General features: G+C 43.3%; 1 protein-coding gene across 2 annotated transcripts in view; it reads right to left on the bottom strand.

Annotated features, from left to right (window-relative positions):
• Positions 1 to 16,144, bottom strand: part of DYM (dymeclin) — a 268,561-nt gene that overhangs the window by 114,536 nt on the left and 137,881 nt on the right. Inside the window, exon 14 of one of the 2 annotated variants that reach the window (XM_028524938.2) lies at positions 51 to 215. The exons of the other annotated variant lie outside the window; for it this stretch is intronic. Within the exon in view, the coding sequence (XP_028380739.1) occupies positions 51 to 215 (165 nt within the window). The remainder of the gene's footprint in view (positions 1 to 50; positions 216 to 16,144) is intronic. 2 annotated transcript variants of the gene reach the window in all.

Here is a 16,144-nt window from a genome sequence, read left to right as displayed (position 1 = left end):
GTCACCCACAGCATGCAGCATGCAGTAAACGGACAGCAGAGGTTAATAACCTGGAAGCATAGGATCTGAGAATGTGAGAGCAAGTTAAAGACAAGAGCTCCTCTCCATTGTCACTGAGGCCCGAGAAGCAGTGCTGGAGCGTAGAGCAGTGAGAGTGGGGGAAACAGAGTTTGTCCAACACATGAACATATCTCCGCAAGTGGCGGCAGGTATAACTGAAAGAGAAGGGTAAAAGGAGAAAACAGAGAGGAGTTTTCCTTTGAGAAAACAGATCATTCTCAATGTCCTCAAAGCTTTGTGTGTATTTTCAGTAGATGGTGCCCAAGGTAAAAAAAAAAAACTGTTAAAAGAGAATATAAAGTCCTGACCAGTGGGACTCAGTCAGTAGGGTGTTCTGCAAAACGAACGGTTGCAGGTTCAATTCTGAGTCAAGGCATGTGCCTGGGCTACAGGTTCAGCCCCTGGCCAGGGCCCATGAGAAAGGCAACTGATCAATGTTTCTCTGCCCCTCTCCATCCCCCTGCCCCCCTTTCTCCCTCTCTTAAAAAAATAGAGAATATGAAAAAGATAAAAAAGAAAATGAACAATCTGATTTAAAAGTGGGCAAAAGTGGCCCACGGTGGCACACCCACACGATGCAGTACTACTCAGTGCTAAAAAGAAATGAGCTGTTGAGCCACAAAAAGACATGGAGGAACCTTAAATGTGTATTGCTAGATGAGTAAGGCCAATCTGAAAAGGCCACATACTGCATGATTCCAATTCTTTGACACTCTAGAAGCAGCAAAACCACCGAGGCAGCAAATAAACCTGTGCCTGGTTAGGGGGGAGGGAGGGATGAACAGGTGTGGCACAGAGGGTCGTTAGGACAGTGACACTATTCTGTACGATACCGTAAAGTGCTAGATACATGTCATTTGTCAAAACCAGGAGTGGAACCTAATGCAAACTATGGTTTTGGGGCGACAATGATGAGTTGGGGTGAGTTAGTAACAAAGGGGCCACTTCTGGCGTGGGAGGCAGGGGGTTCACAGCAGGGAGGCTATGCGTGAGGGGAAGTGGTGGTCACTGGAAATTCTCTGCACTTTCTGCTCAATTTTGCTATGAATCCAAAATGACTCTTAAAGAAAAAGTCTATTCACGAGGAAAAAAAGATATTCTGACAAGGGGAAAAGTCTCAAACTATGATGCTGTCACTAGTTAACCACATGACATCTGCCCTGGTAGAGCCAAAACAGAGATATTTCTGTTTACAATATTGTCTGCCCCTTCCTGGAAGCTAGGCAGCAGCACTGCAGCCAAATGGAAGACGCCACGGGAGAGAGAACCCCGAACTGCGTGGGGGTCGGAAAATTTCGAAAGCTGGGTCCAGACCAGCCACTGGCAGCTTTGTCACAGTGGGCATGTGGCACCTCTATGCCTCAATTCCACGAAGTGAAATACAGAAGTAAAACATTTAAATTACTCCAAAGTTTTGCAGTGGTATTACACAATAGTAAAATAGTAAGAATTATTATTATGTTATATTGTTATTGTTGGCAGGGCAATTTCACTCATGCCATATCACAGACCACTTACAAACAAATGTGAAAAGTTTTAAAAAATAAATGTAATATTAAAACATCAAAAACTCATTTAATTTTAATATAAAAGATAAAGAAAACCGAACTGGTCTTTTTTATATACTGAATAACATCCATTTTAAGATTATAGGATTGAAATCTAGAGACCTAAAATGTCATTATGATCTCTATATTTAAGGCTTAGGATATCAGGAAAAACTACAGCGTGGGAAGTAAGCAAATGTGGTTTGGAGTTAGCCCATAAAAAACAGTCACTGTTATTTAAGAGTTGTACGTTCACAAAAAACAAAACTTCTTTAGTGCCTTCTCACATGAAAAAGTTCAAGACCGTGCAATGTATAGTTCTGAAACGTGACTAGATATGCTTATGCTTCACCCAAGTAAAGTAAATGTTCTTTCCCAGAACAACACTTAAGTCTGCAGAAGATCCAAAAAACCACAAGCAAAAGAGTGATGCTTAAAAAAAGACCCTGTGATTAGGCTTCCTAATAATACAATTTGTAACACTTGGATGATAAAATGACAACATTTTCAGAGCAACTTCGTACTAATTTATTTTCTAATGTATGTGCTTAACATACTTCCAACAAAAAAAAAAGAAAGAGAAGAAAACCATGAGATGATGATGAACAGGTCAGACTGTACGGACTGTCTGAAACATTCTGTGTGTCCCTTTCCAATCTCTTTTTTCTTTTTCTTTCTTTTTAAAAAAAATACCTTGTTCTTTCTTTCCTTTCTTTCAAAAAAATACCTTGTTACCAGATTCACTAGTACATATAAAATATCAAGAAATTAAAGTAATAATGAATGTTTAGAACCTATATGAAAAAAATTATAAACATTTACAGTTAGGCACAAAAGAAGTCTTGACTATGAAGAGATAGTAGCTTGTTTCTGGATAAAAGTCAAAATATCATACAAGATGCCATTCTCTTCTACAGACTCAAAGCCCTGATAGGAATGTTTGAATGTGACAATGTAACTCCCTTATAGTGGCTCTGAATTTCTGTTATTTAAGTGTCCATTTTAAAGACCAAGAAAAGAAATGGACCCTCTTACAGAAAAAATGTAACAGGTCATATACGCATACAATTTTATATAAAATGTCCAGATCCCCACAGGGCCCCTGCAGCCCATTCACATCATCCCTGTGCCCCAGATCCATGAAGTGTGAACACTGGGCTCCTGTGTGGAAGAACAATTAGGTAAAAGAGCCAAGATGACTTTGAAAAAGAGTGATCAGGAGGAATTTAACCGTACGTTATCAAAACACACGAGGCTATCACAGTAACAGTGAATGGTGATGGAAGAAGAACAGACATACGAATCGATTCCCAGGTTTCCGGCTTGCATAGAAGGTGATGTCACTCACAGAGGCAGGGAACAGGAAAGAGGGTCAGGGAGGGGTGGGATAGGGCAAGATCTGCATTTAGGGACTGCTGAGTTTGAGATGGCTGTGAGATACTTGGAAGATGATCATTAAGTATCCAACTGGGCGGAAAGGTCCCAGAGGTCAGAGAGCAGCCTGGCCTGGAGATGCAGGCCGAGCAGGTGGGAGTGGCTGAGATCACCCACAGAAGTGGAGAGAGGAGGAGTCTAGGAGCGACCTTGAGATAGGCCAACTTTTACGGTTTCCTAAGTCTAGAAAGGGGAAGATGAACCTTGCACGGAATTCTGAGGAGTGACTAAAAAATAAATAAGAGACTCGTTTGAAGAAAAGAGTAGTTAACAGTGTTAAGCACAATTAAGAAAGTAAAGAAGATGGAAAATGACCACTGGATTTAGCAATATGGAAGTCATCAGTGACCAAGAGTCTATTTTGTTAGAAACATTAAAAAAATACCATTCATTTAAAACACAACCCCAGATATAAGACTTCTTATCTTTAATCCCACTAAGCTCATTTACATGCATTAAATATCATTAAGTTGCCAGGAAAAATTTTTGCAAACCAAAAAATTTATAAAGTAGTTCACATACACACAACTTTACATAATATAAAACTTCCAATACAATGTGGACATCTAAGGCTCTCCAAGAAAATAAGCACAGGAAAATCTGGGACGAATGTCAGGAAACTACACAACAGTGGTGGAAGCACAACCCCTGAATCATTTCACTCACTGGCAGCAGAAGCCATTTTTCCTGGAGCTAAATCTACTGCCAGCAATGAAGACCCTGGGAATCTCCAGTATGAAGGATTAGCAGACTGGCCCAGGCACTGGAAAATACACTGAAAGGAATAATCCAGTACTCTCTCAGAAGGGATGAAATGACCTAATATCCCCCTGCCAAATCTAGAATGTAATAGAGATTGTAATCATAATAAAAAAAGACCTGTGTAATGATATAATATTATAATATAAACTTCTTTTTCTATGATTTGTTTTACCTCAGTTGCTAAAGCAATTCAAAATAAGAAAATTCCCTAGATTTGTAATATGACATTTTAACCAATTAGAATTTTCACTATCAAATGTTCCAATATTAAATTCTCTATTGATACAACAATCCTCCATTAAGCACTTTCCTTCTAAATTAGCTATTTATTTTGGGACATTAAGTACATCAATAAAGACTTAAAATGTTAAACATTAATATAAACTTAACAGCCAAATATTTTAGACAGAAATTTCACAATGTTTTTTGTCAAATTATTTGCTTCCTGATTTAAAAATATTTGTTATAATCAGTCCCGGCAGGTGTGGTCCACACGGTCACTGATTTGATTCCCATCAGGGCACGTGCTTGGCCAGGACCCCAGTAGGGGGTGCGCAAGAGGCAACTACACATTGATGTTTCCCTCTTTCTCCTTCCCCTCCCCTCTTTCTATAAATAAGTAAAATATTTTTAAAAACATGTTATAATCAGATATAAATTTGGTAGTATCTATAGGATTATTTATACTATCTTTTAGGGACAAACTTTATTTCCAAGAACATTTCTGAGAATGTCAACTTGTCTTTGAAGACTTGATCATAGTTTACAGGATCTCATTCTCCACTTTATAGAAAACAAAGTAGTTAAAACAATTAATTTTTATATATTACTGAAGTAAAGGGGACAAGGCACCTGAAAAGCAACTTTTCAAAGTTTTGAAAGCAGTAAGGGTAATGTGTACCAGATCCTTAAAAAGCAGGTGGAAACTGACATGGTACTCACTAAGTACACTATTGTCCCTTGTTTTAAAGATGATGTTATAATCTATATATTATGGTGTAGATAAAGAAATCAATTTATTACCAGCATTCCTTTCTACTTAGCACATGTGTAAGAGTGCCTTTCGACTTCGGACAAGGCAACTGTTTAAGAGGAACACGGTCGTGGGACTCCGTGACAGACATCTGCTCTGCAAACGCCCAGCTCGGCCCCGCAGCAGCGCGGAGCTGGCTGGCTCCCCGCAGTACGCGGCTACGCTCTGCGGATGGAAGTTGCGCTGCCGTGTGTTAACAGCATGTCGCTGCCGGCTCTTCTTGTGGTCTGACATCGAGGTGTAAGACACTCCTTTTAAGTTCCTTTTTGACACTGTCTTCTCATGAACTTCAAGTCAGAAGAACCACCAACAGAAATTTCATAAGGAAAGAAAATTTACTTAAAGGTAATTTCTTGACTGGATTTGTTTAGAACACATATTTTAGAAGAAGGCTTCTGACATGTCACCACGTTCCTCCTCGGGCCAAGGGGGCCGGCCAAGCACACGCTAAGGGCACGGCTCCCACTGACATTGGGCTCCGGGGAAGGTGAGGGTGATGGGAGAGAAAAAAGACCCAATACACATGCTCATTAAAGTAACTATGGACAACATAACACTCAGCCTGAGAGTTTTTAATTTTACTTGTACATACCACATCTGGAGCAATTAAGAGGCTTGTTTTTAAGAATCTAGCCTTTGGGGCACATTGATGACGACGGCACACTAGATTCACAAGTGTCCCTCAGGCTACACGTATCTGTCTACACGGAATATAACACGGGGTACAAACACTAAGACAGTGAGGGAAGACTGGGTTCGCAAATATGTAGGTATAAAATAGCACATTCAGCACATTTTATGACCATCAAAAAGCTCACTCTTTTCTAATGTCATCATATTTTACAAACTCCCTCTTGACAAAGAGGCACAGGAAGATTTATAGCCATTAGAAAATTCTTCTGAAAAATCTGAGTTCTGAGTCTTGATTCTTCAACATACATGCCACAAATGTTACATCAGTGAAGTCAGATAATCTGGAGCCATGAAAAAGGGCCAATTCTGCTGAGACTGATTAAATATTTATGTCATATCCTTTCTATAGCAGAGCTGGAAAAATACACCCAAGATAAAATGTTTTATACAATCCTAAGACCTGAAAATCTATTGAGGTCATTAAAAAGAGGAACAAGTGTTCACATACAGGAATGATGCTAATAACTCATCGTCAGAAGCCCGTCTCAGAGCCATTTCTCAGCTGTGGTCATGGACATACACTGAAACAGCCACACTCCCTGGCCCCGTCACCCACAGGGGTGTGGTGACACACACCAAATCCACATCTGGGAGCTGGCGGCCAGCACTGCGGGCGCTGTCTGACACAGGAATGTGGTCACTGTGAAACTGACGCTCACTGCCGTAGGTGGGTGGAGGTGAGAAGCCTGACCGTGGTCGCCCCAGCTCAGTGCGCCCGTCAGCCTAGCTGAAGTATCAGCCCTTCTACCACAGCAACTAACAGACACACCAGGACTCCTTTTCCTGGGGGAACAGGCAGGCCATGTATTCTTTTGCTTCTGGGTCTTTGCATCTGCTACCAGCTACCTGGAGATGCTCATTCCATCCTCTTGTCCTTCAGGCAAACTCCTCCTCCTCCATTCTTTAAGTCTACAAGCCTTTCTCTCTCACTTGAGGCACATCTGCTGTTCTTTCTTCTAGGTCCCCATTGTGCCTCGTGCTTACTGCCAATGTAGAACTCCAACTGTATCTGTAGTTGTCTTTTTTTTTTAAAAAAGATTTTATTTACTTATCTTTAGAGAGGGGGGAGGGGGTAGAAAGGGAGAGAAACATTGTTGTGTGAGAGATAATCTATCGGTTGCTTCTTGCACGCCCCCAACTAGGGACCTGGCCTGCAATCCCAGGCATGTGCCCTGACTGGGAATCGAACCAGCAACCTTTCAGTTAGCAAGCCAGCACTCAGTCCACTGAGTCACACCAGCCAGGGCTATAGTCGTCATCGTATCTATCACCCTTCTCAACCATAGCTTCTTTGAGGGCAGATGGTGAATTTTTACTTTTATTTCCCAAGCACCCAGCATAATGTCTGGCTATAAGAAAGCAAAATATTTATTGATTCACTAGAGTAAAACTGATGAAAATTAATGTCCTACATTCAATGCTCCATGAGTTTTCTTGTTTGTAAGAATTTCTATGCACTTACACTACACCGACAATCACACTCGAGGCTGGGCTGGGATTCAGACTCATAACCATAAACATAAAATTACTTCCTTCCTTAGGAGTGAGCAAAGGGCTATAAATCACTGGCAATAGGAACTTACACAATAATTTCTCTAGAAGGCCACAACTGCTATTTTTTTAAAAGAAACCCATGATTTGTCTACTCTACAGAAGCACAAAAGATTCAATTGTTTTAATCACCTTCACCCACCCCAATAAAATAAAAACTTTCTACTGTCTTCCCAACAGAAAACTGGAATGTATGATTAACCTCCGAACTGGCCGTCCTGAAACGGTTCTGCAGACTTTTCCTAGCTATCACTTCATTCACCCTCTGAACTACTTTACACGATTTTGGATTCCAATTAGCCACAGTCGATGAACCCCTAGGGATAGGTGCCTTATAAAAGGCTTCGTATTCTTTTTAAGACAAACGTTATATCTGTTGAATACAGGAAATGGGCAAGATGAGATGAAGAAAGAAGGGGGAGCTTGTTGTGGAAAGACAGACAGACCGAAGTGCCTTACGCTGTGACGATTTACCGAAGGAGAAAATGGTACCAGGAAGACCTTCGTCATGACAGGAGGGACAGTGGTGCTTCCTTATCTAGCCTCTGAATGAACGGTGGTTAGTTCTTTGACTCGTCCCATCTTTACTCGGCATGTGATCTGCATGAAAACTAGCCAATGGTTACCCATCAAGCAGTTTAGAATCTAGCTGAAGATTTAAGATATAAATATGCTACATATTAAATGATAAGAGACAACCTAAGATATATCACAATTCCATACATTTACTAATTGACAAAATAATAAAGCTATGGCAACAGGAAGTATAACAATAGGGACAGGAGAGAACGCTGGGGACTACAGAGAATTAAGTTATCTGGAGAAAAACATTAAGTAGGTACTATGGATCGAACTGTATTACCCCACAAGGTATGTTGAAATCTTAACCCCCAGCGCTTCAAGACACCCTATTATTTAGCAATGGGTTGTGCAGACATAATGAATTGAGATGAGGTTATAGTGGAGTAGGGTGGGCACTTGATCCAATACGACTGGTGTTCTTGTAAGAAAAAGAGAGACAGAAACATGCAGGGAGAAGACAGCTGCGTGGGGACAGAAACAAAGACTAAAGAGACGCATCTCCAAGCCAAGGAACACCAGGAGCTGCCAGCAACCGCCAGAAGCTGAGAGCGGAAAGGAAGACCTCCCCCACGTGGCTCGGAGGAAGCCTGGCTTTGCCCACAGCCCGGTTTCGTACTGCTGGCCAACACATTCCCACCGCTGTGAGCTCCCGGGCTGCGGCGCTTTATCACAGCAGCGCTAGGAAACAGTGAAGTGGGGAGAGGTGTCCACCCCACGGGAAGTGACGCGGACGTGACGTGGCACAGTCACATGACATACGTCCCTTCCCTGTGGGCTCGGCGAACTCCCGGGGCCGAGGCGAGGAGCCCAGGTGATGGGGAGACGCCGGCTGGCTGCCGGGAACGGCAGCAGTGGCCGGGAGGGCCTTCCCGCCCACTTCAGCCTCATCGCCACTGAAAATGGAGGATTCAAAGGAGGAGGAGAACCGGAACGTCGTCTAGCTGTTGTCAACCACCTTCCTGCCATCAGAACACTGGCCAGCAAACTCATTACTCTCTTAACACATCCTGTGTAGGGCTTCCACGGAGCTGGCTCGACCGGATCTTTTTCTTCCCCATCTAGAAGGCATGCAGGCATGCAAGCAGACGAAGGGGATGTTTACAGGTTAACTTTGAGTCCATTCTAATTTACATAAAAAAAAATCACTCTACCATTGGAAACAAATTACCTGCAAGAGGTCGGTACCTACGACCTCTCTGACAAGCCATTTGAGAGAAGCTGCCCTATCACAACACCTCACAGGCCTTCACCCCACTCATTTGTCCCCCATTCATCGGGTCGCTTGTCTGTAATCTGCGCCCCTGCTTAGCACCCCCAGGACTGTGTGGTCTGGTGGGAAGAGAAGGAAAGAGGCAATAATTACGGCACAACATACTATTAAAAATGCCATGAACACACGGCAGAGGCTGGGGTGAATGGTGACGGACGAGGAGACGCAAATCTAATTGGGGAGACAGGCAGAAAGGGTCCCAGAGGAAGTGACAGCGAGGCTGAGACCTGAAGGAGGAACTGGGAGAACAACTAAAAATACAGCCTCTGACTTGACGGCCCTCATGAAGAAGCACTACGAGAGCAAAGTCAGGAGCAGATTTTCCAAAAACGATCCTCCGCATCCAAGCCACATCTTTGAAATATTCTTGAGGTCTTCTCAGAGCACTGCAGGAGCTTCCGAGAACTTGTGATGTAACTGTAACGTAAGGAAAGGAACAAAGGGCCCTAACCTTCTCTAAAGTGGGAAGACTCACACAGCAGGCCCTTAAAAAATAACACTTTTTCATTCAATGTTGTAGCATTACAATGTTGAGATGCTGTAGGAACTTAACTCTTGTTTATATCAACCAGCCTATGGTAAAACTGGTTTCATTATACACAGTTTTTTTCAAAGTCACAGAACATGCCCACAATTGTGAGTGAGGACTCACTGGACACGGGGCACAATCCGTATCTGCTGCCCAAGTGTTTATCCTCCAGAAACAAACAGCAATTTTCCCTTCACACTTCAGCTGCAATAGGTGCTGACTTATTCTAAATCCAAGTAATTCTGGCTGTTCGCAGCGTAATTTTTCACTCAAAAACACACTTTGATGCTATCATTTCAACATTAAATTGATTTACAAAGGTAAAAATGTGGCGTTAATAATCCACGGTTGTGGCTTCTGTGTTTCAGACGGTGGTGGTCTGGAGACAGACCACCCTCAGAGCAGAACTCTGCAGGAGAAACGCAGGGGAAGGACACGGACGTGCACGTCCTCTCCCATCACGAGGCTGCAGCCCAGAGGCCCCGTCGGCAGGGCGGGCGTTTGGCCCTGTCCCTGCGCGCACAGTGGTCGGGTCAGTCTCTCAGAGCAGGGGGCATGGAGCTCAATGTTGCCAATCTTATTGTTGCTTCTTTGATTTATTCAAAGTTTCTCTTTTATCTATTAACTGCAATAGGTGGTAGCTAAGAAGGTTTCTTTGGTGATGAAAGGATCATCTCCATAAATTCTTTTTAAAAATCAACTACCAGTGTGGCCACAATAGCCAAAATTCAGTGGAGAAAGGATAATCTTTTTGACAAATGTTGTTGGAGCAAAAAACGGACACTGATTCATACTTTGTACCACACAAAAAAAGTAACTCAAAATGAATTACAGACCTTAACGTACAACCTGAAACTATAAAACTTCTAGAAGAAAACACAGGAGGAGATTTTTGTGGCTTTGGGTTAGGCAAACAGTTCATAGGCAGACATCAAAAGCATAATTCACAGAAGAAAAAAACGGTAAATTGGAGTGCATCAAAATAAAAAATTTCGGCTCTGAAAGACAATGTTACAAAGACAAGTCACTGGCTTTGCAAAACATATACCTGGAAAAGGACTTGTATCCAAATATATATAAAGAACTCTCAAAAGTCAAAAATAAAAACCAAACAACCAGACATAAAAAGGACAAAGGTGTAAACAGCTACTGCACCCAAGAGCTTATGTGGAGGACAAGTCACCCATGAAACGTGCTCCACGTTACTAGTGATTCAAAAAACACGAACTGTGAGCTCAGTGGGACACCCCCACCCAGCTGCTAGAATGGCTTTTCCGATGACCACGCCGGGATGCAGACAACAGGAGCACTCGGACACTGCGCTTCTTAACGTGCAAAACGGTGGAGTCCCTCTCGAAGAGTTTGGCAGTTTCTTATGAAGTTAAACATACACTTACCACACGACCCCAAATCACTACTTCTAGGCATTTGTCCAAGAAAAAGGAAAACTTTTGTTCCACAAAATTTTCTATACACATATTTGCAGCAGTTTCATGCCTAACTGCCCCTCAGTGGAAACAATTCCAATGTCTTTCAGCTGCTCCACGGACACAGGATGGTGGGTCCACGCCACGGAACACGACTCTGCAGTAGAAGAGGAATGATGCCCACGACGGTGTGGGTCCGTCTCCAGACTGAAAAGACCACCTTCTGCTTCTGTCTGATTTCATCTACGTGACACACGGAAAAGGAAGAGCTGCGGGGACAGAACGGGGCTCCAGCGGCTGGCAGGGCAGGACGGCAGAGCGGCACGGGGAACCTTCCGGGAGACGCGACTCATCCTGACTGCAGCTCTGATGGTGACACACTGCTGCCTGTGCTCGTCAGCCAACGACTGCACACGGGAGGGGGAGGCGTTCTGTACAGAATAAAACGAAACCCTGACCTGCCCTAAAAAATGAGCAATACTCATCACCCACAGCGAAACCTCCGCCTGCGCTGGTCAAATCAGCCAACTGTATTCCAGGGAAGACGACAACGTGGTTACAGAGTCCAGACTCAGTTCCGTACATCCCGTTCAAACACAGCTAAGCCCTTTATAATCTCTACATACTTTTATATCTTCCCATTCCATGCCATCATAAAAAATGTCTTACTGTACTACTACCAGATATATGGGAACAAAAAAAAAAGCGTTTCCTGCAGTGACAGAAATGCGGCTTCCCACCAGAAGTTAACTACACTGAAGTCAGCATCACAAAAAGCTCTCCACACCCCAAGCCCTACAGCAATTGCTCATTCCACGTCAATGTGCGTATTGGCCCAAAACAAACCAAAGGCTTGTTAGCGAAGAATTATTTCCAGAGGTCTTAATGGAAGGAGGAGGAAACAGTCAATGAAACACTAAATATTTAATTCAAAAGACTCATTATACTTGGTGTGGTAGTCGAGGCCTATGCCTTATAATTAATAAAACAGATTTTTGCCATAAGAATCTACATTCTGTTAACAGATAAAATTCTGTAGAAGGCAGAGAGCAGAGAAACAATAGAACCAAGTAGAAAAACTTGATACCTACATGTAGAAATAATATCAGGCAGAAGAGAATGCCTCCACATTACAAATATGGCATTTCCCCTCATCTGTTCCAAAAGCCGCAGTAGAGGCCTGAGATGGCAGACATTTTTTCTATACACACACACACACACCAATGATAAAGTTTAGTTTATAATTAGGCACAGTAAAAGATTGACAACGATAAAACAGAATGATTATAACATGCTACAATAAGAGTTACAGGAGTGTGATCCCTCTCCGAGTATCCCACTGACCACGAGGAGACGAGGCGAGGTGCACGGCGCAGGCAGGGCGGTCAGCATGAGCTCCTGCGGACCCTCTGGGGATGCCCCCTCGGCGACCAACAGGCCGGGGGCACGCACAGAGTGGACGCACCAGACAAAGGGGTGATTCGCGTCCCAGGTGCAACGGAGCAGGGCGGTGCGAGATTTCATCACTCTACTGAGAACGGCATGCCCCTTAAAACTTGTAACTTGCTTATTTCTGAAAATGTTTCCATTTTCTATCTTCAGACCACAGCTGGCTGTGGAAAAGGGGGCACTACTGTATAAGAAAATACACAGTTTAAATAACCAAATGAACCTATTATTTTTAAAAACTGACTTCACTAATGATACTAAAATAGTGCTATTATTCTAACGTATGATACCCATCTTTTAGATATAACACCTTAAGAAAATACACTGCTTTCAGAGAAGCTTCAAGATATCTGAAGGCCAACCTCATTAGCTCATCACTTACAATCAATTGTGTTTTCCAGCTTTCACCTTATTTATTCACATAGGCACGCGTGTGTGCATGTATACAGAGCAGCGAAATCCTTTCTTCCGAGGAAATGGGCCGTGAACGTGCAACACGTAAGACAGGTGACAGGAGAGCAGAGCTGCGCCGGGAGGGGTGAGACGACCTAAGAGGCCTGACGGTCACGTCGCCATCAGCAAGGAAAGCACGAGATCTGCAGGAGAGCCAGACAAAAGGTCGCAGTCGTAGAATCGGGGCCCTGGAAGAGATGGCATTCAATGTTCCACGGATCCCTTCTATGGCGCCTCCAAAGGTCTGCAAGCCACGGATGAACAGCTAACGTTATTCTTAGTCCCTCCCCAGGTTAAGGTGAAATGTGGGTCACAGTTACACGCTGCTCCACGCGAGACACTGGAGCACACGGAACAGCTGCCACGCCCCTTGCACTCATTGGCATCAGCATGCCACTCTGCAGAGCAGCAGCGTGGGGCGCGTCTATTTGCATCTGGTTCCTCTGAGTTGGTGGCAGTGTGGATCCAACTCTGGTGATGGAAGCAGCCAGTGAAGTGCCTCCTGCTGCAGCAGCGTATCCAGAGTGAAATCTCACCAGGAGAACCTCAGTCCAAGTTGAGTTAGAGAGCGAAGCACTCACTGGTCTTGAAGAGGGCCACATCAGCGTGATTCCTAGAGCTGGTGAGAGTCTGTACCTGACTTTACTTCTTCTAACGGGAAAAGGAACGAGGCTGCAGACCAGAAAACTGCGGAAGTCAACACTCACCGATATAAAAGAGTAATTCTTCTATAGTAACAGGCAGTTCTACATACTTTTCTAAGTTCTTCCTTGCCAGCCTTTTGATGTTTTCTAGTTGCACCTGTGGTTTCCCTGCCCCCCACCTTTACCTGTTGAAATGCTATTTATCCTTTAAGATCGAGATTAAATGCCATGTACTCCATTACATCCTAGGTTAGAATCACTCCCCCTGCTCCCTTCTATCTTCCTATAGGGCTTTGTACAATGTGTCACTTTCTGTCTTAGAGTAGGCCACACAGAAATTCTGATGGACTGAAAATGAATTTCTTATTCCTAAACTGTATTTTCACATTTTCTTCAGTAGATAAAATACGTAGGTTTTGTAGGAACTGAAGACCCATATAACACAAAAAATGTATTCACCGGTTATATGGCATGTGAGTTTCCAGTGAGGGTTCAATACAATACCCAAGAATATATCTTCCACAGAAAAGTTGAATTTTTAAAAAGAATCCACTACAGCTTATCTCACTCCAAATATGACAGTAGTAACATTTAAATTCATTCCAAAAATGGTTACTAAAAGCTACTCTATGAAAGCACTGTGCCAGGTACATAAGAATAAAAAAACAAATCAAGGCCAGCAGCTCTTCTCAATGCAGAAACTTCATACTCTGGCGTTCAGTTACATGGCTCATTTACGGATTTCTCATCGGTCTGCCCCTGCGCGCCTTGAACTTGCCCAGGAAACCTCTGCTGGTCCACTCCCGCAGTTCGGCAGTTGTGTTAGTAACACAGTCCCCGCTGGTTTCTTGTTTTCCAGTGGTTAGCACAAAGGCACTGGGTGGGTCAGGGGCTGTCGCTTGTCCCCAGTGATCTGTTTCTACACTAACAGATTTTTTAGCAGGACGCATGGCTGCAGTGAATGAAAACATTTCTCAGCTTCCACTGCTGCTACCTGTGGTCCCGTGACTGAGTTCTGACTGGCGAGATGTAAGTGTCCATTGGTGGCTTCTGGGAAGCTTCCGTGGTGCCTCGCCTCGCCTTTCACTCTGTGCCTCCTCCTCGATCCCGTGGCTTAAACTCAGATGCTAACTGGGACCAAACAAGGCAGATCAGACCCTATGGACGGTGGTGGTACACTGTAAGGAGTTTATCCAAAAATGCCCATGCCCCAATCCCTGGAACCTGTGAATACATTACACAGTCAAAAGGGAATTTGCAGATATAATTAAGACTACAGACAGGAAGAATATCCTGAACTATTCAGATGTGCACAATCTAATGACATGAGCCTTTAAGAGCAGATAATTTTCTCTGGCTAGAGCCAGAGAGATGTGGCAAAAAAAAAAAAACAAATCAGAGAGATTCCAAGCCTGAGAAGCACTTGCTGTGCCCCTGGGCTCTGAGCTGTAGGAGCCCACGAACAAGGACCAGGGAGAGACTTCTAGAGCTAAGAGTAGCCCGCAGCTGAGCGCCAGGCAACTGGGACCTCAGTTCCACCATCAGTACTCGACCTCAGCACCGCTACTCTGGAGTGCGCTGTGAACCACTCGTGGCTCACACACTGCGTCTCGGGCATGCGCTGGACTTCTTTCCAGAGCCGCGTCCAAACACACGGCTCTACCAGTTCTACTGAATAAATCCAATGATATTTTGTTACAGAAACACCTTTCAACATAGGTGATCACACACACACACACACACACACACACACACATACACACAAGAAAATGCTTATAAAACTCCACATGCTACAGACGGATCTTATTGAAACACATACACACATAACTGAATAGAAAATCATCTGGAAGGTTAAATGCCAAGGTATTACTCAAAAGACTACTTGGAAGTGGGCACTATGGTTGTCTCCAAGCACTGTCTATTATTTTCTGTAATGAATCTGTGTTGCTTTTGTTTTTTAACTGAACTATTTCTGCATAATCACTTACTCTACAAATACCGTTTGTGCCAGGCATTGTTACAGGGACCTGGGATACCTCTGTGAGTAATACAAAGATCCCTGTCCCTCTGATGCTTACAAATGATGAAAAGAGAAACATTTATAGTGGAAATTCTTGCTTTCCACACTCACTCATTTTATCTTTTTGTGTAACTTTCCAGAGTCTTTGCATGTAAGGAAAAATGCAAATATAAATTATGTATCCCCTGACATATACAAATCACATTGTACACACACTGTTCTGCACCTTGCTTTCTCCACACAAATGTCTTGGAGAGCCATCTATCAGTACCCTTACTCTCTTTTTTTAAAGATATTATTTATATATTTTAAACAGAGGGGAAGGGAGGGAGAGAAATATCAATGTGTGGTTGTCTCTCATGAGCACCCTACTGGGGACCAGGCTTGCAGCCCAGGCATGTGCCCTGACTGGGAATCAAACTGGTGACCCTTTGGTTCACAGGCTGGCGCTCAACCCACTGAACCACGCCAGCTTCTTTTTTTTTTCCCATGGCTGCACACTATCCATTGTATCAATGTATTCTATTTACTTAAATAAGTTTACTGACAGATACTTAATTTATTTCTACAACTATTTGCTGTTATATTAAAAAATACTGCCAAAATAAACTTGTACACTGCTGTTTTGCAGGAATGCAGGTATGACTGACTACTGGGTTGTGGATCTGGAATTTGGATAGATATTGCCAC

This window comes from Phyllostomus discolor, chromosome 9, assembly GCF_004126475.2.
Source record: "Phyllostomus discolor isolate MPI-MPIP mPhyDis1 chromosome 9, mPhyDis1.pri.v3, whole genome shotgun sequence".
In the NCBI taxonomy this organism is placed as follows: domain Eukaryota; kingdom Metazoa; phylum Chordata; class Mammalia; order Chiroptera; family Phyllostomidae; genus Phyllostomus; species Phyllostomus discolor.
The sequence above is the reverse complement of the archived record's forward strand: the minus strand, read 5'-3'. Positions and strand labels throughout refer to the sequence as shown.